This window comes from Pongo pygmaeus, chromosome 3, assembly GCF_028885625.2.
Source record: "Pongo pygmaeus isolate AG05252 chromosome 3, NHGRI_mPonPyg2-v2.0_pri, whole genome shotgun sequence".
Taxonomy (NCBI): Eukaryota; Metazoa; Chordata; class Mammalia; order Primates; family Hominidae; genus Pongo; species Pongo pygmaeus.
The window spans coordinates 165,280,618-165,307,818 of NC_072376.2; the positions used below are offsets into that span (position 1 = coordinate 165,280,618).

The window sequence follows — 27,201 nt, forward strand, 5'->3', positions numbered from 1 at the left end:
TATAAAAGACAACCACATTGTACTTAAAAGGTAGCCAATATTTTCCCAGACTTGCTGTATTTCAGTGGATTAAACTAGTCAAGGAAAAAAAATTATTTTGAAATGTTGGCTAATCCTCTATTAAGAATTTCAGGTTTTGCTCTAGATCATCTACTATATGATTATGATTTTCTTGGTATTCACTTATAAAGACAATGCTATTCATCACAAGCCTCTCATGTGAAATTAGTGACACTTTTGTCAAGCTTTTTGAGATTAATAAGTAAATGTTTGTAAATAGTTTTGAGATATGTCCAAAGGAATTATAAGAAAAATAAGTCAATTTCCTGACAAGAAGGTAATAATGTTTTAAATAATAATACTTTGTTTCCGAGAAGATAATGTTTTCTATACCATTATTTATCCACTTAGACAATAAAGCATTTTTCAAAATAGGAATTTTTTTTCCTAGTAGTTGAAAACAAGAGGGAAACAGAGATGATATGCTAAACCAAGGCTCTCCCTTAGTCTCCTATCTAACTAATTTCACTTATTTTTCCCCAGGCAGTCTTTAAAAGAACACTTAAACCAAGAGAATCTTTATTGGATTTACCCTGGTTATTGATTATTTGTTTTTAATTCTTAGATTTTTCAAAATATTTTCATATTCTGATCTTAACATTTTGTCTGTTAAGAAGTTATTATGGAAATTCAAATAAAGCAAAACAAACCAAAAACCTCACCATTATTAGAAATAAGAGAAAAAATGAGACTATGAGAAAGCCTGCATTTTAACAAAAATGATACCCTCTAAAATACGGAGGATATCACTAAGTAAACTACAGAGAATATATCAAAGGTCAGTAAAATCACTTTCAGTCAAATACTTATGTAAGTGTTTCCCATTATTAATGCCCTTCTGGAAGCAAAGAGAGCTGACGTCACTTTCATAAGCCAAATCTATTCAAAGGATTCAGTTTTAGAATGAGCTAGCAAAAATAAAAATTTTCTTCTGGGCCAAAGTCATTTTTAAAAAGCATTCAGTAGAAAACACATTTCAGGAAGAGATTTTCTCCACTTTGCTTTTCTCTGGAGTTATGCTTCGTTCCATGCATTAAATATGATACAACTATTTTATTCGTATCCAACGTGCAATTCTAATTGGGACTATCTTTAACACCATTAGGATATTTAGAATGATAATCTTAAAAAATGATTTTTCTGTTCAAATTTGAAGTTTCAGGATCATTTGAAATGGTATATTAGTATTTTATATTGTCTTCTTAGCTGACATATAACTAGTGGCATATACATATTACTTATGAAAATACAAATCATGGTGATGCTGATTATTTAATGTTATATTATTTCTGTTCATTGACAAAATTACTAGGTCTATAATATCAATAAAGGAACTATATCTAAACTATGCCTTATAGTTAAATGCCCATATAATCAGTCTATGATAGTTTCAGCTTACATAAAAATATAAAAAGAAATAGGCATAAATAATTCCCAAAGAAGTGCTGTTAGCATGTAATTAGTATGGGAAATCTGTATTTGTGTAATGGAGATGGGGAGGAGAATGATTAGAAAAATATACATGTGAAATTATAATATTTGTATTTAAAATAATTACACAATGTAAGTACCAGAGAACTAGAATTCCATAGAATCATAAACCTATTGGTCTTGATGGGACTTAAGATATACAATAAAATAAGAGAAAAAATATTGCTATTTTAATATGGTCAGAATTTTAAAAAATCTACTATCATGAATATACCAAGATAACTAAAGGTTGGGCTTCAAATAACTTGGCAAAAAAATCTTGGTAAATAAATAATCAAATTAGTGAAACTCAATAGTTACTCTCACATATATGACTTATTCAAGTAGTGGAAAGGAGTTACTTAGCCCACATGCATACTTTAATCTGACAATTACATTATTAAGTCATGGCAATTTATCAATTTACAGCCCTCTTTACCACTAAATAAGAGTGTCAAACTGACAATACTGAATACCATAATTAGCATGACAATGTTTAAAGGTGGTAGCTGTTGAGTTATATATTCAAATAACACCCAATGAAGAATGTAATTGATAATCTTTACCTCTTTAGGGAGCAATGAAATGAAGTCTCGTTGAAACTGGGGTTCTATCACTTGCATCATATGTTTTACTTGTGTTGGTTCACAACTATCAATGAGTTCATCTAAAGCAAGCAATTTCTCTGGTCCACTCCAGCTCTATCAAAGAGAATTAGAAATTTTTATTGTTTTAACAGATGTCCCAAATTACAGGCTTATAAAGGAAAACTCACATCTACACACAACCATAGTTGAACAGGGTAGAATTGTATAAAAGTGGATCCTTATAGTGACACTTTTTCCACAAGGCATTGAAGAAGGCATTTAATTTCATCGCTTACCAACCACTTTTATTTTGTAAAAGGTTTAAAAAAAATCATGTTTGACAGAAAAATATTTTTTCATTACATTATTATAATAGTTATATGTTCATCTACCACCAAGTCACTAACTGAGAAGCCAAAATTTTATTCCAGAAACATCATTTTGGGTTACTGAGTAAATAATAGAAAATTTTGACAATTTCTCTACATTCTTTCTAGTAAGCACCATAAAATTAGATGGTTTTAATAAGGCACTCATCTGAAAGGAGACGAGCAGCATCATTCAGAGAAAAATTAGTAACTGGATATATTACACATTTGACAACTGTCTTCCACAAATTAAACAGGCTTTGATTTGTTATGTGAAAACAAATACACAATAGAAAATAGAATAAACAATAAAAACAATAAACAATAGAAAATAGTAGCTGATAGTGGTAAAATTAGAATATAAACAAAGGCCAAAAGAGGGTAAGAAAGAGATACACTATAAAAACACAAAAACACACAATCATGCTTCAGAAATAAGAGTTCCTTTAAATGACATCAGGGGATTATCTTAAAACATTATCCCAGTGAAGAACACCTGCACAGAAAAGCCATGGTTCTTAAAAGGAAAAACTAAAATGCCATGTGAATAATTCAAAATGTTACAATTTCACACATTTAATTAACCTCATAATACTTAAATGAAAGAACATTCTTAGCAGGCCTTTGTTTCTGCAAATCTATACTGATTTAAGTACCATTTTAAGAATTATTGTGTCCACTTTGGAAGTGGGTGAATAGAGAATAGGTGAGGTTTTCAGCTAAAAAGATCTGGATTTTGCCATTCCATTTCTTGTCCAAACAAAACTTGATCCAAGACATGAAGTGTATAACAATTGACAACAGATATATTAAGGATATGAGGAGCTGTATTTGGAATACTTTTTAAAGTATTTACCCCTGTGGAATCTACAATGAACTTCTTCTCTTCTTTCTTATCATAAAATATGTATTAAATTGGCAATACCATAAAACATTTCAATGGTATTTATTTCCATAGTATATTCCATTTTACCACCTAATGTTAAGGAAATACAGGTTCCAACCAGTTGTGTCCCTTCCTTTTGCTTCTACAAATACATGTATCCAGAACATTCACCTTGAGTCTTACATTGTATCTTTTTTGGTCAGGGGATTTATTATACAAAGAAATGTAAAATACTCATAAACATGTATATGTACACACATGACTAATTAAAAGCAGTTAATTTGAAGTTTAATTATCTTGTTTGGTTTCTCTCACATAACTTCAAACACTGGTTTAAAACTTACCTCTTTGACATAACTGATAGTGATCAATCTCCACTCTTCTCTCTCCATTTGGTATCAATAGAACAAACTCATTAATTTATTGATTCACATCCCTCACAGGATTTGAGGTGGGTTTTGATAATATGCTATTCCTCTCCATCTACATCATAGACAATGCATGGACACTAACACGAGGACATGCTCATTTGGAGTGATGGTAACTATGCTGACTTGATTAAAATGTAGCTTAGGCCAGGTGTGTTGGCTCATGCCTGTAATCTCAGCAGTTTTGGGAGGCAGAGGCAGCAGGATCACTGGAGCTCAGGAATTTGAGATCAGCCTGGCAAGATAACGAGACCCTGTCTCTACAAAAAAATTAGAAATCAGCCAGGCATGGTGGAATGCGCCTGTAGTCCGAGCTACTCAGGTGGCTGTAGCAGGAGGTCAAATCTGCAATGAGCTACGATCACACCACTGCACTCCAGCCTAGGTGACAGAGCGAGGCTTTGTCTCAAAAAAAAAAAAAAAAAAAAGCTAATATATGAGACATATCTTTTATCAAGGCTTTTGGAGGATAGGGTGTAGAAATTAAAGAAGACAAGACAGATGAACAGATGACAAACAACCAATTCAGACCTTAGCTAAGTATTTGAAACTGTGTCAGAAATTTCCATATATTTAAGAAAAAGTACATGGAAAAAAATTATGCCTGTATAACAAAACATATCTAAGACTCTAAACAATATTTGAAACAATGTATTTTTATTTTGTTTTAAAGAATCTTTAATAAGAATCAAAGACAATTTAAAAGGTCTCAATTTAAATTATCTATACACTCAGCAGATGTTACTTCGTGTTATCTTATTAAAAAGTATACCACTGATAGGCCGGGCGCGGTGGCTCATGCCTGTAATCCCAGCACTCTGGGAGGCCAAGGAGGGCAGATCATGAGGTCAGGAGATCGAGACCATCCTGGCTAACACGGTGAAACCCCATCTCTACTAAAAATATAAAAAAAATAAGCCGGGTGTTGTGGCGGGCGCCTGTAGTCCCAGCTACTTGGGAGGCTGATGTAGGAGAATGGCGTGAACCCGGGAGGAGGAGCTTGCTTGCAAGTGAGCCGACAGAGCGAAACTCCATCTCAAAAAAAAAAAAAAAAAAAAGTATACCACTGATAAAGACAAGTAGCAATAGAAAATGAGACTGTTTCCACTGACCACACATATTCAACTGTCCTATTGTTTAAAATCACATCTCTTTGGTGATTCTAAACAAAGATCTGGACCATAAAAACAGCTTTCCTCTCTCCAGCCTGGAGTCCTTCCTGAACTCCAGACCTGTATTATGTTGTTGCTTTTTCAACATCTATTTTTGGATATGTAATTGAAACTTAACATGTCTATGATCTTTCTCTCCAAATCTGTACTTCCACAGTCTTCCTCATTTCAGTAAAATAAACTCTATTTTACTAGTTAGGCCAAGAAGTCTTTGGTCATTCCTGATTCCTCCCTCTCTTTCACCTCAGATGGTTTTGATCCAAATGAACTCACAGCCTTAAACTTTAAAATATATCCACAATCTGACTATTACTACACTGGATTGAGCTACCAGTATGTGTCACCTAGATTATTCCTGTAACTCCCTAAGTGGTCTTCCAGCCTTCTACCTTTGGCTCTTCATTCTATTCTCCACACTACTCAGTGCTACTGTTAGAAAGTCTTAAACCTTCTTAAAATCTTCTAATGGCTTTCCATTTCACCCAAAGTAGAAATCAGTCCTTAGGTTGGCCTACAACATACTACTTTCCCATTACTTTTCCTTTTATTTATTCTGCTCTGCCATTCACACTCTTTCTGTGCTGTAAACACTCCAGGCACACTCAGCTTCACAGTATCTTTCCTTGCTGTTCCTTGGAACATTGTTTCCCTAGATACCCACATGCCTTGCTTCCTTACTTCCTTCCCTGAGCAACCTCTCTAAAATTGCAACCAGTTCCAAACTCATCCACCTCATCCCCTTCTGACTAGAATGCAGGTTTCATGAAAAAGGGTTTTTTATCTGTTTTATTCACTATTGCATACCACACCCAAGTAGGGCCTAGCACAGAAAAGGTGCTTAATAAATATTTACTGAATAAATAAATGAATCCCAAAAGAATCAGGAAATACTCTCTCTAGATTAATGCTATCATTTCAACTCTATCTCTAGAGAGTGTTTCTATTCTTTATATTTGATGGTATCACTAGGACTTGCTTGCTTATTCTGGCTCCAAGAGTGGTTTCAAATTTTGTATATACACAATTTAGCAGCAAGGGACATATACATTAACATGAAAACCTTGCAGCTAATGACTATCTACGTGTGTATGTGTGTGTGTGCGCACACATGCATGTGTATATGAAGTAACAACCTACAACAACAATTAACGAAGAATAGTTGAGAGATAACTGAATTGGGGATCAGGAAATAATTTTAGGAGATACTGTTATTACAATTAGGTTACAATTTAACGTCTTCAGGCCTTAGTTTATCTGCAAAAGCAGAGTGTTGGATAATTATTTTAATTATTATTTTACTGCTACTTGAAAAGTGGTTGTCTCAGAAAAGAGAAAAAAAAAAGTACTTCCTTTGGCCTTTCATGGTAGCCATGTTGGAACATATTCAAAGGGAGAGGAAAAATATTCCAGGTTCAGAAGCAAATTTTAATTTAAGGACAAAATTGCAAATGCAAATTTGAAAATTCCCCATGGAAGTGGTCTTTTATTTCAGGTAAATTAGGGCACAGAGGTAGCAGAGTAGAGTAGAAGGAGCACTAAACTGCAATCAAGAGCCTGGGCTTCCCCAGGAAACTCACTGTAGAACAACATGGAAGTCTCTTAACGAGTCTGAGTCTCAGAGAACCCACCTACACAGTGAGTGGCTTGGTCCAGGCCAGTGGTTCCCAAACGCAAATCAAGGATAGCAAGAATTACTGAGTTCTAAAACCCGCCAGCAGATAGTCTGATTCAGTGGCTGAAGACATTTTATTTTTTAAACAAGCAACTCATCTAGTGTTGATGTAGATGATTCACAAAGCAGCATTTGGGAACCACTGGTCTGGATGATCTTTAGTGTCCCAATTAGATAGACTGTTTTATGACCTTGGGTAGTACTGCATCTGAATTTCATGTAGTAAACAACTCACTTCTCTAGCCCCTCTAGCACATGGTTATCCAGTCTGTTTGAACAGTTCCAGGATTCAAGTAACTTATTATCTCCCATTCTACTGTGGGCCAGTTCTAATTGCTAAGTTTAACTTAATGCCAAAATCTGACTCAAAGAACATGATTCAGGTTTTACTTTCTGAAGAAACCAAGAAAGAGTCTTTTCCTACTTTTATACAAAAATCGTTAAAATATTAAAAACAGACATCACATTCTCTCCTGGTCTTCTCTAGCTAAATACATGACTTTCTTCAAGTCTTTCACACAGAACAAGGTTTTTAAATCACTGTGTCCCAAATACATTTCAAAGTAATAATAAATTCAATTTTTGGCACTATCCTGTAGTTTTTAATCTTTTGTTGACTAGCGAATAAGATGTAAATAAAGTAGGTTTGAGAACATGTACAACTTCTAAGTGTTCCCATGAAACCTAATTAAATCTTTCAATGGAGAAGTTTTTCCTCCATTTTTAATATCAAAACACATGTATTTTATACTTATCATTTTAAAATATTTTTAGTATAACATCTTTTCAAAGTACATAAATAGCTTAATTCCAATATGCTTTAATTAAAATAATGTAAAGCTAATGACATCTGTGTAAGGTTAAAGTTCTTCCATACCACTTTATCTTTGATCCTCATAGCAATACTGTGAAGCTAGTGTTAACGGTCCCTTTTTAGATCTGAGAAAATTTCTGAGGTCCACTAAGATTATTTCTTGACCAAGGGAAGCAATTAACATTTATTGAGTCTCCAATATATTTCTAAGTATAACTTCAAGCAGATGTACATGTTTTCTCCCCTTTGACAACTTTTTAATATTATGTGTTTTATAGAGTGTGAAAATAAAGGCAAGAATGGTTATATATTAATGAAATTGTTTTTAAGAGACAATGTCAAAATTTGAACTAGGAACTTGTCCTTCTATGTCATTTGTGCTATTCTCAAGATGCTTCTGAATACAAATTTCAATATAAAATAATGTTCATGTAATTAATGTCTTTACCTAGTCTGAAAATTTCAGTGAAAAACCATTTATTAGCACCTGAATGATATAAACAAGCCAAAAAAATGACCAACTCGCTTCCCTAAATTAATCTGAAGCATCAATCTGACTGCCATACAAAGTGGATCAATGGTTACTGAAAATTCAAATGGTATAAAATTTCTATTTTTTTTGGTTTTTGTCTTTAATTTGCACTTCTATTTTCCAGTGGCATTCTGTTTCAGTCCTCTTTTATGCAAAATGGAATATCATTTGTTCATACTCAATTTATAAACAGAATACAGAGTACTTTGTCAGAATAGATGGAACTGGACCAAAACAATGCTGTATCACTGCCTTAGGAGCAATAGCAGAACAGTAAGGAGACAAGCTCTCCCATACTGCTTATTATGCAACAGAAAAGTCATCATGAAATGCCCCCACAGCATATTTGTAGAAATCATGCCAGTTTAATTATCCCTCAACTCTCTCACATAGGTCAACTCATGACTCCCCACTTTATTATGAAATTATCTCTCTACAAGTTAGACATTAAAGCACTGTAAGCCTTTAGGCAAGTGAATCATTTCTAGTTACTCTGGGACCAGCCCTGAAAATAAAGGGCAGTGTACAACAATGAGGCCCTGGGTGTGTCAGAGACAGACATGGTACTCAAAAGAGGAAGGTCCTGATCTACCTGTCTAGTTGACCTTTTGTTGCTACAGATTTCTTTGCTACAGAATATTTATCTGAAAAAAATGTATATAATACTATACCTGCAGGGGTAATTCCACATGCTATTCCTGTTAACTAAGAACATGTTTTCTTCACTGCACCTACTCCTTTTACAGGACCAAAAGCTAGTCTAACATTCTTTAGCTTATTGAATAAAGTTTTTTTTTTTTCACATTAACATTTCTGAAATTGGAATGCATCTAAAAAAACTATGGTGTCTCAGATTTGATGAAATACAGTATGCGGTAACATTTGGACATTTTATTTAAAAAGCATGAGCTAGCTAAACAAGCAAACGGTGTACAATGAACTCTCTAAAATATCCTGACTAAAATAAAGCTGAAATGCCTCTTCCTATAGATCAATACTAGAGAGTCCCCTTTAAATTGAGAAATATCCTAGATAGCAAGCAAAGAATATTCTGGTATTCCAAAACGTTGGAAAAAATGAGCCCTACCACAGAAAAAGTAAATCTTACTCTGAACTACCTTCTGAAAAGAAATAAGCCTTTTCATATAAAATAAGCATTTTGGAGGTTATCTACAATGATGATAAAACTATTGCTAATAGTGTAATTTTCAATCATGTTGGTATTTTCTTATAAAAATGATATGAAATCAGTGAAATCACGTGATATGAAATCAGAATGATATATGCTGTTCACACTACATGCATGTGTTAGCATGGCAACACACAACCATATTCCTACTTCTCTGGCTTAATCAGAGATGATAAAAATCTTTAAATTATTTTTTTAAGGCTATACAAGTGTCCGAGTTTTATTTTTGCCTCTTATTGATGGATACATTTCCTTTTAAAAGGATGGGACAAAATTAAAAATTTAGAATTCTGAGGGTGTGCATAGGAAAAAATAAAAATTAATTAACATTTTACAAACCATCATGAACCAGAGGCAAAATAACTCAGGAGGAAGGGTAGGAATAATCCCTGGGGAAAAGGTAAGTTTAATCAACAAATGACTATGAAAATGAAAACTTAAAAAAAACTTTGTAATTACAGTGGCTTATAACATTTTAATAACAATAAAATCTAACTTTCATTCCTCTAACCCAGATTCTTTAGTACCATTGACATTTTGGGCTGGACAATTCTTTGGCATGGAGATCGTCCTTTGTATTGCCTCTGCTTACTAGATGCCACCAGCAGTGTCCTGCGCCCCATCCCCTCAGTTATAAAAATGAAAAATGTCTTGAGACACTTTTGTCTCAACCAGGGGAAAAACTAATCCCTGTTGAGAGCAAGGCTTAAATCTTTCAGTTACCAACCAAAAAACGGTTATCCTAGTTTTGCAGAAATCACCTGAAGGGTAGAAAACAATTTTAAAAATCCATTTAAAAGCAATACTGCTCCAAGTTAGTTTTCTACCTACAGAAGAAAAAAAAGACACATTTATCTCATATCCAACTAGGTATTTAAAATATTAGGGTTTACAAAGTGAACACCTTAAAAATCTGAAACACTGAAAGTCAAGTAAAGTATCATCTTTACCAACGATTATTGCCTTATGCATTGATTAAATACCTAACCATTCATGCAGCCAGAGGTAGGGTAGTATATTCTTTTTACATTACTATGGAGGCTAATATCAGATATCTTTACTTTACATAATTTATATTATTTATTATTTGCAACAAATAATTGAGTAAGTACTTAATCCTTGCCATGTATTTTGCTAAACACTTGATTTATATACATTATCTTACTGGAAGAAGAGATAAATCAATGTAATATCAATATCTTAGGTTATAAAATTCATAATATTCAGGGTGTGGTTGTAACCAATCTTCCCTGTACATGTCCAAAGAATATAAATACTATTAAAATATAGTAATCAGGATTCAAGCATGGTAAGCCATATACAAGCATGGCACTGAAGAAAAGAAGCTGTATTAACTCTAGCTAGTATGGTTCTTAAATTACTCTTAAATGCCTAACTTACAAGCAATGCAGTTTAGAAAACTAGACAACCCAGAAATTCAAACAAAGGAGAAGATGAAGGAAGATCTTATTATTTAAAAAGCAATAAAAAAATCTCAGTGCACAGTTACACAAATAAGTATTGGACTTTCTCAATTATGACACTCAAAAATTGAGTTCCCTTGTTTTTAATAGCATTTTTAAATTGAAATATACAGCACATAACATTCACCATTTTCAAGTGTATACTTCAGTGCTTCCCAGTATATTCATCTTGCTGTGCAACCATCACCACTATCCAATTCCAGAACACTTCCATCACCCCAAAAGGAAAATCTGTACCTATTGGCAGTTAGTCCTTCTCCTCCCCCCACTGTCAGGCAACCATTAATCTACTTTCTGTCTCTATGGATTTGCCTATTCTGGACATTTTATATAAAGAGAATCAACATGTGGCCTTTTGTGTCTGGCTTCTTTCACTTGGCAGAATGATTTCAAAGTTCATCCACAGTATACTATGTAAAAGTGCTTCCTTCTTTTTTTACGGATGAATAATCCCTTATTTTGCAGCAATTAAGTGAGGCATTTCAAGTACTATGTTTAGATATGTCACCTGAAACATTTTTAGCCATTCCTGGAGGCCTGTAGGTGGCTGGACAGATGTAATTCGGCGTCGTTGTTGCCCTTGGCCATTGGCTGCTCTGAGGTCCCCAAAAGTTGTTGGTGTTGCTGAACATGGTACAAGCCCAGTGGTACTACCAAAAAAAAAAAAAGAAAGGATAAAAGGAAAAAAAAAAGTGAAAGCAAAGATAGATACTTATTAATAATCGATTCTAGTACAAAGAATGATGATCTGGCATATTTCAAACATCAATTCAATTAATTACATTTCTTCCCAGAGATCACAGGTACACAAAACCTACTTGCTATTCTTACAGTAAGTTTCCTCCCTCCTACGTAACACCTGTTATTATCCCAGAAATGCTAATTGCAACCAAATAACAGAATCTCCATGACAAAACTGCAAGTTGTTAATATATACAAATAATGTTAAAATATTTCCTTAGAACATACAAGTCCCACTTCTCCTATGACTGGTCTTCAGTGACATAAGTAAAGTTTAAATTTTCTTTAAAAAAGGGTTGTGATACTTTATTAATGTTTTAAAAAACTCAGACATAGAAATACTATGTTCAAATGTTTTGAATTTCAAGAATCACATTATTCCTTAAGTTTGCCTCAGATGCCTTCAAAATTGTCTATAATATTTCTAATTTTTTATTGCTATTTATAAAGCTTGGTCTGAATAGTTGACAGGACTCAGTCTTGATTAGAAATACATTTATTCAAAACAGGTAAGTATTAAGAACTTATATGCAAAACTAAATAAGATCATCTAAACACTTTTATACAATAATTTAAATTTTGAGATTTAACTGTCTCAAACAAACCTGAAATTCAATTCTGCCACTAGTAAAATAAGGACTAGATGATCTCTCTAAAACTGTCTAACTACCCTAAAAATGACCAATTAATAGCAGAAAGAATATATAACTATATTACTAATGTATTAAACTTTCCTTTCTAATTTCTGCATGTGATTAAACTAAACTCAAGGTAAATATTGGGTATCCATTTTAAAGACCTTGGAAAAAAAGCAGCAGGAAGGTCTGGTTTAACAAAATTATATTTGAAAAGAAATTCTCACTCAATTCATTGAGCTATGTTGATTAATTATTTTAAATTCAAAGAACACTTACAAATTGCATCATAATAGTTAACAATCAAACTCTGATAAATTACTAATGAAACAACTCCTCCAGCTTTTTTTTTCTATCCAGCATTATTTTGTTAAAAAATGTATCTCAGTCACCAGATTTTACAGAAAAGTCTTCTTATCTACTCCCTTTAAATCCTCTAATAGTATAAATCGAAGACAATCTTTAACATTCAACAATTAAATCTATCTTTTCTTCTTTCAAATTCAAAGGTAAGTTCTATTTTCTTTTTCTCCAAAATAAAATAGGATGTGTTTATAACAAATTTTTGATGGAAAAATCATAGTTTTATCTTATTAGCAAATCTGTCAAAAATATCACAAAATATCAAATATATACCTTCCTAACTGAGAGTCTCCAAAAAAACATGGAAATAAATATGCTGTTTGGTCTAATTTTGCTTTAATAAAATTATATATTAACAGGCTAAAAATAAAACTTCTGCCTTTTCAGTTGCTTTGTCAATATAAAAAGTGAGCAACTAAAGACAAATTTTACTAAAATGTGTTCTGTAATAAAAATTCAGCACTCATTTATTCTAAGTTGCCTTAAAAACAAGTGAACAATGTAATACCTTTGTCCTGGTATCGGCCATATTAATAGAAGACTGATACATTTAAAAAATAGCATTAACAGTTAGTTTAACATTAAACGCAAATTTCTCATCCAAGAAATACTTTATCATGACTAGAAGGGAAAAGCAAAATGAAGTGAATAGTTTCACTTGTCTCTCTATCCCTCCACACCCTCTGGTGGAAGTGCCAAAACACAGTAAAACTGTCAAAAGGCAAAGAGTAACAGGAAGGGGGACAGTTAACATAAGAAAAATCACACAGAAAAGCAGCTCCTGAATAAGAGATAGCTTTATTTTTCTCTTCTGTATTATCTCTTCACTTTTTTAATGTTATTCTAATTATGATGATTTTCAAATTTCATAAAGCAGCATTTGAAAGAAATATTTTTTACAACTGAAATAAAAACAAGCTATTTCTCTGTAAGAGGCACAATCTGTAACAATGTTCAATAAAAAATTACATCTGAGCAATGTTAATTTTAGTGCATCTTATAGAATAAAAATAACTAAATTGAAATATTTTGAGAGAAAGGAAGAAATGTCATAACCATGAAGTTCTTATGGTTTCTACTGTTAACTTTCAATCACTTATTTTAAAAACTGGCAATTATACAAAAAATTCTGTTTTAAAGACCAAAAAAAAAGCTCTAAGACACTTTTGTCATTTAAATTTTAAAATATGACATTCCAAGTGACATTCAAAGCCACTTTTAATTGGTTGGGCAACAGACATTGTGCTTAAGTTAGCCTAATAACTGTGAGAGTGGGAAAAGTTTTACACTGATGTAAAATCCAAAAATAATGGGGACTGAAGTAGAAAAAGATTACAATTATATTTCGTTGTTATGGAAACTATTCTACTGGTATAGAAATGTATGTGTTAAAAACTTAAGACCTACCAAGCCCATAAAAGAAAATTTCTAACATATTAATTTCATGAAATAAGATTGAGTTAGTAATTGTTTTATTTCACTGCTAATAAATGTATCTTCAAATTTCCATACATAAATGTCTACCCTAGAACAGCTGTTGCTATAGTAACAAGATACAGGGGCTCATATTCATATTTTATGGTTTACTTTTTAGAATTCCTTAAAAATTGTAATTTTAAATTTTTATTCACAAGATAATTTCTGCTTGTGTCATACTTCAAAATGTATTAGTAACAAAACATAAACTAAGGTGGCATTCCTCTTATTTAAAATGATATAGTTCTCAATTTCTGGTAATCTCAAAATGTGTTAGTCAACCGTACTAGTAACATTATTATTCTACAAGAATAAACTAAAACACTTTCAGAATCAACTCTAAAAAACTGAGAATCATGAGATAATCAATCATTATATTTAATATTACCTTGTATATTCTGAGACTTTGCATGGTTTCTTTCCCAAAGAAAAAGAGCGGACCTCAGAACCATGGTCCAACTTTCTTTTCATCTATAAGGTAAAACAAACAAGATATGTTTTTAAAAAATCATCTAACTATCAAATCTTGAGTCAGCATGGTTAATATTTTAAATTCTTAAATTCTCATATACCTACAATGTTAATTAAATATATAAAATAAATGTTTCATAGTTTCTTCTATTTGTTCTACTTTGTTTTACTCTGAATGGAATGGAAAGGTGAATTTTTCCCCCTAATATTTTATCCAGAAGAACAGTGTGTGATGATTTGAAAACTGATATTCATTATATATATATTCCTTGAGATAATAGATCTTTCATGTTTTCCAATTTAATAACCAACATAGGGAAAAATCTCATGTTAATCCACACAGAAAATAATCATATTTAACGTGCCTTCCTCGTGAATCATTTTTCTTTAAAAACATGTTTTTAATAAAGATAAAATTCAAAATTGTAAAATCAGAAATAATTATGAAAGTAACAAACTCAATTTTAAACACTCATACCATTATAAGAGGGTAAAGAGCAGTATAAATAGTGATAAGGCATAAAGCAATTAATACGGGCAATAAGGACAGTTTTAAAAAGTAAATCAATAATAGGAGAAATCTGGAGATAGTATAACAACGCTGAGGGGAAAAGTTGTCAATTGATATATATACAGAATATAGCTCTATTGACAGATACTCAGGACAAAATATTCTAACTTGAAAAGCAACAACAGAAAGGTTTTAAAAGAATCAGGTATGCCTCTCTATAAGGTGTATCCAAAATCTACATTTTAAGGTGTTTCATTATGCCATGTTATACTATAAATATAATCAGAATTGTTTCTTGTCAACATCAATATTGAAATATTTTTATGTGACTGTATGTATATTTTAAAACTAGAAAATAAAATCTGGTAAGATTCCACTTTTTCCATTTCAACAACCTCTTTTTAAGATTTGTGTCCACTAATTAATCACTGTATTACTGCAAGTTATAGGAGGAAAAACACTCCAAAGTGATACAGAGCTATCCTCATGTTTATAAGTAGGTAAAAATCCTTGCTTTGCAGCAGCCTTATTTTCCTACCTCTTGCCTTACATGGGAACATCATAACATAGCATGATACAATATAAATACTAAAGAGACTAAAAATGTTTTAGAGCCACACTGAATAATAAAGACCATGTTTTTGTCATCACGAAGAGTTTTCTAAAATACTGGGATGATGTTACGACATTAGGGGCTAGAGGTGAGGGTACAACAAGCTCATCTACAATTTATACCTTAGTTCATGACATACCTACTGGAAAGAAATGGAATTGATCTGGCTGGTTTCTTCCCTTCAGAAGTTTATGTACTCATTACATTGTTTTAAAGTGATTCCTCTCAGAAACCATTATTTTCTTTCTCCAAATAATTTTATTAAAAAGCAAATATAAATATAAAAGCTGAAGTATATAGGTAGCCACGTGTTTCCGTGTAAATAATTTATAGATACACATATATATATATACATACATGCAAATGAATCCATCAGGAAGGTCAGTCAGTACAGACTATGTTAAAATCCAGTTTTTTGATAACTTCCACAAACTCTTATCTTCATAATTAGGAGAAACTTTGATATTTATTCTAATTAAGTTTGTAATACTGGCTTTCAGAACTTCCCAGGATACCTTGTAAAAAACATTGGTGCAAATACCATTTGCCACTAAAAGCAAACTTTATTTCCATCTTAGAAATCCTTCAATGAATAAACATGCCCAAAATGTGTATCAAGGAAACCACTGGGAAAGGATTTTATTTTAAAAATATTTTATAAAGGAAAGCACCTTCTGTATGACTAGAAGTCTTTTAAATACTGTACTGTTTACTGAAAATACTGACTTCAGAACCAAAAATTAATTCTGCAATTTTTGAGGGGTACAGAAAGTAAACATGATCTCTTTAAATATAAATCCCAAATAGTCTCATGATTCTATACTTTTAAAGAGTCAACTAATGAAAAAAGAAAAACTATATACAAGGTATAGAAAAATTGAAGGCAAAAGGTTCACTAAAAGCCAACTAAGGATAGAGTATTTCCAGGTCAGCATTTAACGGAGCCACATTTCTAAAGTCTGAATGTATTTTTAGTGAAAAATTCTCAGATTAAAATATACATTTTATCTTAAATTTAAAGCTTTTTCCAGCTCACAGTCTTTCCACTATTTGCTTACATTCATGATATAAAACAGAATACCAGACATCCAGCCACCCACCAAAATTAGAGGATACTGCAGCCATCTCTGATGATACAGATTTTCCTTCTCAGGCAGGCATACACACACAATCACATAGCATAGGAAGAAAACAGCTTACTTACTTTGTAAAAAATCATTTTTAATGTGCCGTAGAAACCCATATTTTCTGTATTTTTCCCCTTCAGTGATTCTGTGCCCCCGTGTGTCCGGCTGCTTGGCAGTCTCTGACAATATAAACCTTTTTCAGGTAGGTATGTCACAGATTCTAATGTGGACATGCTCAGGCACGTCAGAAAAGGAAGATTAGGGAGCAGAACCGGCAACAAAACTCCACAGTAAAGGCAAATGCAGCTCAGTATCAAACCGCTTCTCGGGACACACATACATACATGCAGCTTGACTGAGAAGAACTCGAGGGAATAATGAGAGAGAACGGAGAAGATTATTGGAGGAGACTATGCCCTGTCAAAGCCTTGACTGAACAGATTCCTCCCTCAGCAGCAGAGGGATCAGATTACATCTTCCCTTGAACACAGAATGGTGCAGTCCAGGATTCAGCAATGCAGACTGCACATCAATTATATGGTGATCCGCTCCAGGGAACCCGTAAGCACACAACGCACTGAACAGAGGGAGGATGTGGGCAGCAGAGACCGCCCCCACACAACAGCCCCCTCTCCCCTTTCAAACTTTCAAGAGGTTATTTTTGTATTTTGTAAAACCTGCATTTCTGAAGAGTTTTAAATAGCAAGGAACATTTCCACAAATAAGTCTTCTCAGAAACATTTTGAAAATAGGATATATTTTCATACGGTCCCCCTCAACGGAGGCAAAGCATGCTATTTTCACTGTCATCCTACCGTAGTCCTGGCACAGACTAATCAGATTTTTCAAGTAGCTTGGATGGTACAAAACAGGCAATCCCAAAAAGAGAAATTAATATTCTCTGGGGTTGACTGACAATAAAGTAAACTGGTTTGGAGCCGACAGCATTTGCAGAAATTATGTAATCTAAGTTATATTTCAAACTGCATATTTTGGTATTGATTTAATAAAAACATTCCCTATGCTTTTCCATTTCAATCCTTTAAAACATACTAATTTTCAGGAAAATTGCCATACACTTCATCAATTCTTACTAATCATGAGAATATCTTTGTAAGATTAACAAACTAGTACTACCTAAGTGTGTAAAGTTTGGCCAAAAGGCTATTTTATCCCCAAAACAGCAAACACTGCGCTGGCTGGAGAGGCTTACTTTTATTTGCTAATTTAATCTGGAGTAAACAGGAGGCACTGGACTTCTATCTCCAAAATTATTTTTGACAATCTATATTGCTTATCATTAAAAAGGCATTTTACATAATAAAGGTGCCAAAGTTTGCCAGAAGGCAACATTTTTCCTGGAATGACTACTACACAAATCTAGATATTTCATCTTGCAACTTCCTTCACAACTAGCTTCAGGGACAATTATAAGATTCCTTGAACTAGAAAAGCCCATTATTAAGGTTCTAGTTAATTTACTCCTACCCTCCCCATTAGTGTTCTTTATTACAAGTAAATTGTGTGCCTATAGTTACCACTATTTGAAGTAAGTTTCTCCAGAAAAACAAAACAAAACAACCATTTGGACTTACTAACATTTTAATACTCTCTGCTATGGTGGTAAATGGCTTTCTTTAGTAAAATGGTTCTAAATACTGCATAAAGTAGTATCATAATTTTAAAAATAAAAATGTTTACCTTTATAACTAAGACATTATGTCAATGCAACATCTTTTACTTTAAAACATAAATAAGATAACGTAAAATTTTATGAAGATGTACATCTTGAGTCTTCTAGAAATTATATTCTACTGTCTGCTTATCTTTAAAAAAAATCTCCTACCTGGCTCTTAAATTAATTCTTACCCTCAGGAACAATATGTATATGTACTCAGCAGAAGTTAGTTATCTAAATAATCTCACTTCGAAGGGAAGCAAAAAAACAAAAAAATGTAATTGTTAGGAATGGACCCATAAACCCTTTTGTTAGAAGTTCTGAGGACTCAAGATTTAGGAAAGGGGGGAAAAAGTGATTTTCCTCAATGTTCTGGGCTATGAGAACACCTGAAATTTCATCCAGAATTTGTCAGCGGTAACAAGCTTTTCATAAGACAGGTGTAATACTAGTGCTATAATAGTATATGCTTTGGCTTCAACTGAAATCATATCCTATTTCTAGTTGAACTAACCTTTTCAAATTAAAACTACTCAGTTAAGAAGAGACCAACTTTAATGAAGTAAGGGATACTGTCTCAAAACCTAAAGAAAATATCTCTTAACTTTGTATATTCAAAGGACTGCTCCCATGGTTATATGGCTCCTACTTAGGGCTGTGAGTTACAGGAAAACCTGTTCCCTACAAATATTGTTTGTATGTGGGTACTGTCCTGTAGATCCATGTTTTATTACCAGGTTTGTACGCTTCAAACATCAAAATGATATACAAAAAAGTCTACACTGAGAAGTCTTTCTACTACCACATATCCTCCATCTACCATGGTTCCCACTTGGGAATGATTTTTATTGTTTACCCTTTAAGTGAGAAATGAGTAAGTTTATAAGTACTAATGAAGACCTTGTCTTCCCAAGTATTTAAACAATTATCCCTAATATCTTATGATGTTAATTTGAACTGTGAAGAATCTGTCAAGCAAAACTAGTCAACCAAGCCTCTAACTGAATTTCAAATTAACAGAATAAAAATGATTTTCAACATTCTCTGATGTACTATCAATGAAAACTGTGATCTATTATATTACTGTCATCATAATCTAAATATGAACAAAGCAAATAAAATCACTCACATTTCTATTTATACCACTCTTGACTAAAATATAGTTTGAAACTTTATTCAGATTTAAGTTTTTAGTAATATAATATTTAAAAATTTTTATGGGTTTGTGTCTGTATTTATCTATCTTATCTCTGTGACAAGAAACATTTTAAACTTTAGATCAGTCTATTATCTCTGTTAAATAAGTTTTTTTAAAGTATTTTATGCCTTACACTAAAATATTAAGTAGTATTAATATTGCACTAAAATATTAAGTTCACAGGAAAGAAGGTCAACCAAACAGCTAAGAAACCAAACAGCTAAGTTAGTCAACCAAACAGCTAAGAAAATGCTTATGTTTGTCATCTATATTTTTAGAATTACTATTTCACTGTATTAAATATATTTTCATTACAATAAAGTAAATTTTCATGTAATTTCAGCTAGGCAATCATTCCTCTCATTCTATAAAAAATTAATTTTTGTGTTGACTGACAACCTAGAAGCATTATTGAAATTCCATTAGCAAAGGGAACGACCAACAATAAGGTCCTAGAAGAAAATCCATCTGCTAACTCAGACCCAATGCTCATCTTATCACAACTCCACTGTGCTAAGTGTAGAAGTGGAACTAGTGTGCTAGCATAGAAGTTGGCAGTAACGAGGGAAAAAAAAAACAGCACAAATATATGATGATATCTTTGCCTGTGGGGAATGATGCCACAGAATCATTAACCTGTGAGCTCCTACCAGAGAAATGGCTCTCTCTGAGCAAATAATTGGGATGACTTAAGGGCAAGTTGTGGTTGTGAGCAGAAAGAAAAAATAGTGCACATACAGTGAGAAAAATATAAACAAATGGTCTGAAGCGAATCATGTATCTTCAGAGAAATACTTATCTTTATACATAATGTCAACATAAAGGATGAAGTAGTTAATAGAGTACTTTACCTCACCTTGACTCTCAAGAGTTCATTATTTCCGTCTTATATATAGTTCTATTACTGCAGTTATCATAGTTCATTGTCATTATTTTTATACATCTTTCTCCCCTATCTCCTCCCTAAAGATTCACATCTTACTCAAATTTATTTCTAGGGCATCCAGAAAATGATACAAAACAAATAATTAATATTTTTGAATTGGCCATACAAGCAAATATCAGAAACCACAGCATTATTTTTCTAAAGCTTAAACATATATTACAATCAGTACTAAAAAGTTTAACTCAACTAAAAAGTTTATAATTAGTGGAAAATACTATGAATACTATTAGTTCTTTTCATTACCTTGCTAACATTTAAAAATACACTTCCATTTTATAATAGTAGGAGAATGTGTTTATATTCCTATGTCAGTGATTTTATTATTATCCTGACAACACTTTGTACTCTGGAAAGGACTAGGAAACCACCACAGTTAGCTGTCTTGCCCTGAGCACAGAATTTAGATTACAGACAGTTCAAAATTACAGACAGTTCAAAATTTCAACATCAATGAAAGGAATGCCAAGCATGTTGAGACTGAAATACTTTTTGAAATTTCACTAACTCACTGTCATTAACTTTCTGGGATGTGAGTGCTTATTAAAAGGTTTGCTTATTAAAACTGGCAAACTAATAAACCTGTTCTATTACAGATATCAACTGGAATAGTATATATGCCTAGCATTTACATTTTCACTAACACAAATAGGTGGCAGTATTGACCAATAAGCAATTTTCCACATTTATTCATTCAGTAAGCATTTGTTTAGCACCTACTTTGTGTTGGGCACAGAATATTATATACATTAACTGAAACTTTGTTCTTTCTCCATTGGAAATATAGTCAATTAACACAAGAGCATAGTGTAATGTAATATACACAAACATCTGACTGTTAGAACTTATACTGAAATTAGTTCTAAAAAATTTTTGAGAACATGTAAAATAAAACAAGATGAGCCAGCTTTAGTTCAAAACTACCACCTAAGTAAACAAATACTGTGACACTAGTGCCTTAGAAAAAAATCCCAAACACTAAACACTGTGATAGGTAATCTTACTTTACTTAAACTTATTTCTTTGGGGGAAGGGGATGTTTATAATAATATATATAATCCAAACCTCTGTAAATCAAGCTGCAAATCAAAATGTTATAGCCGACTGCTTTTAAATAAATTTTAATATAAGTATAATTACAGAAGTAGTAGTTTTTTTTTTTTTTTTTTTAAAGACACAGTCTTACTCTGTTGCCCACGCTAGAGTGCAGTGGCGCAATCTCGGCTCATTGCAACCTCCACTTCCTGGGTTCAAGAGATTCTCATGACTCAGCCTCCCAAGTAGCTGGGATTACAGTCGTGTGCCACCACACCGCACTAGTTTTTCTATTTTTAGTAGAGATGGGGTTTCACCATGTTGGCCAGGCTAGTCTCGAACTCCTGGCCTCAAGTAATCCGCCCGCCTCAGCCTCCCAAGGTGTTGGGATTACAGGGGTAAGCCACCGTGCCTGGCCAGAAGTTTTAATTCTTGAAGTTTAAGCTATTTAAAACTCTCCTTACAAAGACACAGCCTCTGATGATTTGACACAAATCAACTGCAGTATTAGTTCCAACAGTGTAAGTTTTTTCATTCCTTCAGATTGGGCCAAATTAGTCATCTGATGGACACATGCACAAATGTATTTATCTACAAATATATAAATATACATACATACATAATTTGTACCCAATAATGCAAGTTAAGAGTTCTATTTATGCCAGCCACAGAATAAAACAATATGGCGGTTTTATTTGCTCCTCTAAAATTTATATTGTCACAAAGCTGTCAGACTAATACTAAGTCAACATCCTCTACTTTTCCACAGACAGCTGGCATCAGTGCAATAATTTGACAACAAAGTTAGCAAGTCACCCTGGAGTTTACTGATTTATCCAGAAAGCAATGAATCCTTCATGCTTAAAATCCAAAATAAACTACCAATAAGCGTTCGGAATTCATAAGTTTCCTCTCAAAATTTTATTGTGAATTTCTTATAGTAATACCTTCAGTAAAGTAAGACAGATATCATGGGAAAAAAAGTATAAAATGTAAGTCTGACTTCAAGAAAAATGAAACCACAAATATGACCCAGGAAAGAATTTAACATGGAGAAAGAATGAAATCAAATTTCCCTCAATATAAGGCCTAAACCCTATTCACTCTTCTGCTTTCTTTACACAAATCCATATTTATTGCTGCTGTTTGGGATTTTCAAATATATTTGCCTGACTTGAGAAGAATTTTCCATAGGTGTGATATATTAATCTTGTATTCATTTCAAGAACTGTTTAAAATTCTGGCATTAATTTCCTAAATTAGTGATTAGTCATGATAAAAAAGTTTTGAGAAGAGAGCTAAAGACTAAAAAAAAAATAAGGTATAGCTACTAAATCAGCAAAAAACATTAACAGCAGGAAGCCATAGAGTGATTTTGGATGTCATCTAATTCCTCTGTTTGTGGAATGAACACAAGCAATGGAACCAGAGAAACCTGGATTTAAGCGCAAGTTTTGCCATTACCAGAGTGTAATGTTAGGTGGTTACTTGACCTTTACAAGTTTCAGTTTTCTCTTTTTATAAAACAGTAATGATATACACCTACCTTACCCACCTAAACTACAGAGTCACTGTGAGGACACAGAAAATGCCTAGCACATAACAGATACCCTAGAAATGGTAGCTGTATTTAACAGGTGAGAAAAGTAGGTACAGAATTAAGTGTCTTGCTCATGCTTAAATAGCTAGCTATATTTAGAACCTTGGTCTCTGGTCCCAAGATCAATAATTCTTACTGATTTCCATTAGATATGTGGTAGCTCAAGTTAAGCTAAAACACGAGACATTGTTAAAGAAGAAAAAGGTGTTATATTTTGCAAATAAGTATGTATGTAAACTACAAGTAAATCTTGATTACTCAGTTTATTGAATCATTATTTTAGGTCCATATTAACTATGCTTCTACTACATCTGGGAAATCTGAGGCAAAGGCCCGGTGATGGGGGAAAGGTGACAGAAACTGAGAGAAAAATTTAGGTTAAAAAAACAATCAATTGAGAAATAAGTCACCTCCTATGTCCCAATATCTGCGAAATGCTACCAAGGGCAAACAAAAACACTGCAATTACCTTCCTCCCACAAGATACTTAAAATCCAGGTGACAAGATAAGAAATGAGGCTGGGTGTGGTGGCTCACACCTGTAATCCCAGAGCTTTGGGAGGCCGAGGCAGGAGGATCATTTGAGGCTACGAGTTCAAGACCAGCCTGGGCAATATAGCAAGACCCCATTTCTATAAATAATGAAAAAAAATTACCTGGGCATGGTAGTGTGCACCTGTAGCCCTAGCTACTTGAGAGGCTGGGGCAGGAGGATCGTTTGAGGTTGCAGTGAGCTATGATCACAGCACTCTACTCCAGCCGGGGTGATAAGGCAAGACTCTGTCTCAAAAACAAACAAACAAAAACTACCAAAAACAAAACAAAACAAAACAACAATAAAAACCGCGAAGACAGGTGAGGCAGGAGAATCGCTTGAACCCGGAAGGCGGAGGTTGCAGTGAGCTGAGATCATGCTGTTGCACTCCAGCCTGGGCAAAAAGAGCAAAACTCAGTCTCAAAAAACAAAAAACCCCACAAAGACAAGAAACAAATAGAAAGCAATACTGGACTATATATCAATTGCCAAATTGGGTGGAGTGGGTCAGAAAATGGAGAAGTTATTTTAATAGTCTGAGAGTTCATAAATGATATGGTCTTGCTTCTGTGTTTAAAAAACAGAAGTTTGGTAAGTGTTGAGAGGGAAGAAGGAAATTATCACCTGTGGACCTGAGATGTAAATGGAAATACGACTATTATTAACTTGCAGGATTAACAGCATCTATTAGACTTCTAGTCACCGGTCTTACAAGGTTCATTAGGGGATAACCCATGTGATGCAATTATTTCTCCTAATTGAAACATTTAATACTAGAGTTAAAATGTTATTTAACATATTGTTAAATTTCTTCAAAATACTTCCTGTCATGACTCATCATTCCATTTTAGGGCATTATGTGTCTTTCTGTACTAGGAGAACTTTACTGTGTGGGTGTGAAGACTGTTGACTTTTTATTTTAGTTACAAACACTGACAAACAAGGGGACTTTCTGTTTGAACAGGCATTCACACCAGAAATCATACATACAAGCAAGTTGTACTCCTGAATACATGGCGTAGGGAAATGGTGAAGAAAACATTCATTGAAATTGTATATTCCCAGAAAAAGTTAATGAAAAAACAATCCAAAAAGTTACTCGGGGCAACAGGGGAGTACACAATTCACTGATTCTTGCCAATATGTGGCTGAAAGAACCTCTCCTATTCAAAAAGGTATAGCTCACTAAGAAAATTTTCATCTTGTTCTACCCCAGCCCTTTCTCCCCACACCTCTACTGTCTGGCTCCCAGACTCAAAGCCTCCTTTCTAAAGAACAGACTTCACTACAGAGCATTTTGAAGTCTCAGAAACTGTTCATCATGTACAGAGCTAGGTGACTATAGAAGGGTGACTGTAAAACTAGAAGGTATGTGAGATTCGATAACACAATATTAAGGTACTGTCCTTTTGAAAAAAAAAAGCATATATTTCACGTGTGTGCGCACTGTGTATGCACAGAGAAAAGCCTAGAAAAATATATTCAAACATATTAAATATATATATATATATATATATTAAAATGCCAGCCAACATTTGGCTGGCAGATACAGAAAGTCCAGATTCATACTTACTGCGCTTTTTAAAATATAGGCATCTCTTCTCATCAAGCGTCTTACTAATTTTCCAGAATAATTCAAAATGACAAGGCATAACTTGAACCAATCTTTTAAAACTCTAGTTATGAATCAAAGTCTGTGAATTCAAACTGATTTCACTAATTCAAAAATATTTATTGAGTACCTATTTTGTTTTGGTGCTAGGCCAGTGAGAAACAAAAATAACACTGGGTTCTTGCTCTAGAAAGTGTGCCTCATGGTGACCTTTAATCAATTCTTTGTTTTTATATAGCTTGCTTGTTCTTTAAGTATTCAAGTGTTTGACATGGCTGTCAAGTGAGTAGGGAAGAACATAGTAATCAGGCCCCCAACTACATTTTAAAAAGAGGATTCTATTCATTTTTAAAACATTAATTTAAATTTTAAAGCAATTCCTATATACATATATATACTTTAACAAATTACATTATTTGCTTTAAAAAAAAATCAAGAATTCTATGACTAGCAAATACTTACATGATTCCCTACCTGTTTAGGAGATTCCAAAAGACTCTGAAGGTTCAGTAAATATTTTCAAGACAACTTAACTTGAAAAGGTATCTAATGTATATTTGTCTTTTATGTGCAGTGAACTGTAAGACTGATAGAAGCACTTTGCTATCTTCTCAACATTCTCATAGAAATATTTTATTTACAGATTCACTTTCTTAAAATTTATTTTAGCACATGATTTAAAAAATGTTTACCAATAAATACTTGAGATCTCCAAATGTTTGAAAACTAACTTTTGCCAGGCATGGTGGCTCACGCCTGTAATCGCAGCATTTTGGGAGACCAAGGCGGGTGGATCACTTGAGGTCGAGACCAGCTTGGCCAAGAGTGAAACCCCGACTCTACTAAAAATACAAAAATTAGCCGGGTATAGTGGTGTGCACCTGTAATCCCAGCTACTCAGGAGGCTAAGGCAGGAGAATTGCTTGAACTCGGGAGGTGGAGGGTGCAGTGAGCCAAGATCACAACACTGCACTCCAGCCTGGGAGACAGAGCTAGATTCCATCTCAAAAAAAAAAAAAAAAAAAAAAAGAACAGAATAGAACGAAAAAAGAAAAGAAAAAAGAAAGCTTATCACATTTAATACATGATTCTAAAAACTCCTTTATGTGGAATGAATATCATAAGTTTCCCACCAGTTGCATGAAGGCATGGTATGTAATGATGGAATGATGACTACTAAACAAATATGAATTATAACTAAAATTACGAACTGCTCCAGATCTGAACAAGTGCATATAGCTGTGGTCTGTTACGAACTGCTACATGGTAAATTGAGAACACTTTTTAAAACTAAATCTTAGATTTCTTAAAATCTAAGTTTATGAGTCAATGTATGTTCATAATTATACAATATGAAAAAATCCTATGAGGAATAGTCTAAATCTACCCAAAAGAATATAAATTCAAAGCTAGCAAAAGGATGCTGAACTTTAGTGTAATCTTAAAATTCCAGTATTTTTTTAGTTCATGAGATAAAGAAGACACACACACATTCCTTTCTTCATTTTAAACCTTTCCTTTAAAGTTATTCCATCAACAGACAACACAGCATATTAAAAAAGAACTTGGGGCCAGGCGCAGTAGCTCATGCCTGTAATCCCAGCACTTTGGGAGGCCGAGGCAGGTGGATCACAAGGTCAGAAGTTCAAGATCAGCCTGGCCAAGATGGTGAAACCCCGTCTCTACTGAAAATACAAAAAAAATTAGACAGGCATGGTGGTGGGCGCCTGTAATCCCAGCTACTTGGGAGGCCGAGGCAGAGAACTGCTCAAACCCGGGAGGCAGAGGATGCAGTGAGCCGAGATTGCACCACTGCACTGCAGCCTGGGCGACAGAGTGAAACTCTCTCTCTCAAAAAAAAAAAAAAAAAAAAAAAAAAACGAAAAACAACAACAACAACAAGAACTTGGAATAGTTTTCAAGAGAAGATAAATGAAGATATGTTAATCATCATGATCACAACATAAACAGCAAGGATTAAAATTAAGTGGTATTTTCTAA

At 33.3% G+C, this 27,201-nt stretch overlaps 1 protein-coding gene across 8 annotated transcripts in view; it reads right to left on the reverse strand.

Annotated features, from left to right (window-relative positions):
• Positions 1-27,201, reverse strand: part of FBXW7 (F-box and WD repeat domain containing 7) — a 211,096-nt gene that overhangs the window by 14,409 nt on the left and 169,486 nt on the right. For 7 of the 8 annotated variants that reach the window (XM_063664197.1, XM_054484354.2, XM_063664199.1 and 4 more), the window contains 3 exons: positions 14,266-14,348; positions 11,171-11,312; positions 2,097-2,231 (listed from right to left, as the gene is read on the reverse strand). In XM_063664197.1, coding sequence (XP_063520267.1) covers positions 2,097-2,231; positions 11,171-11,312; positions 14,266-14,348 — 360 coding nt within the window. Of the gene's footprint in view, positions 1-2,096; positions 2,232-11,170; positions 11,313-14,265; positions 14,349-16,676; positions 17,160-27,201 lie in introns of those variants that run through there. The other variant, XM_054484356.2, reaches the window with a different exon arrangement.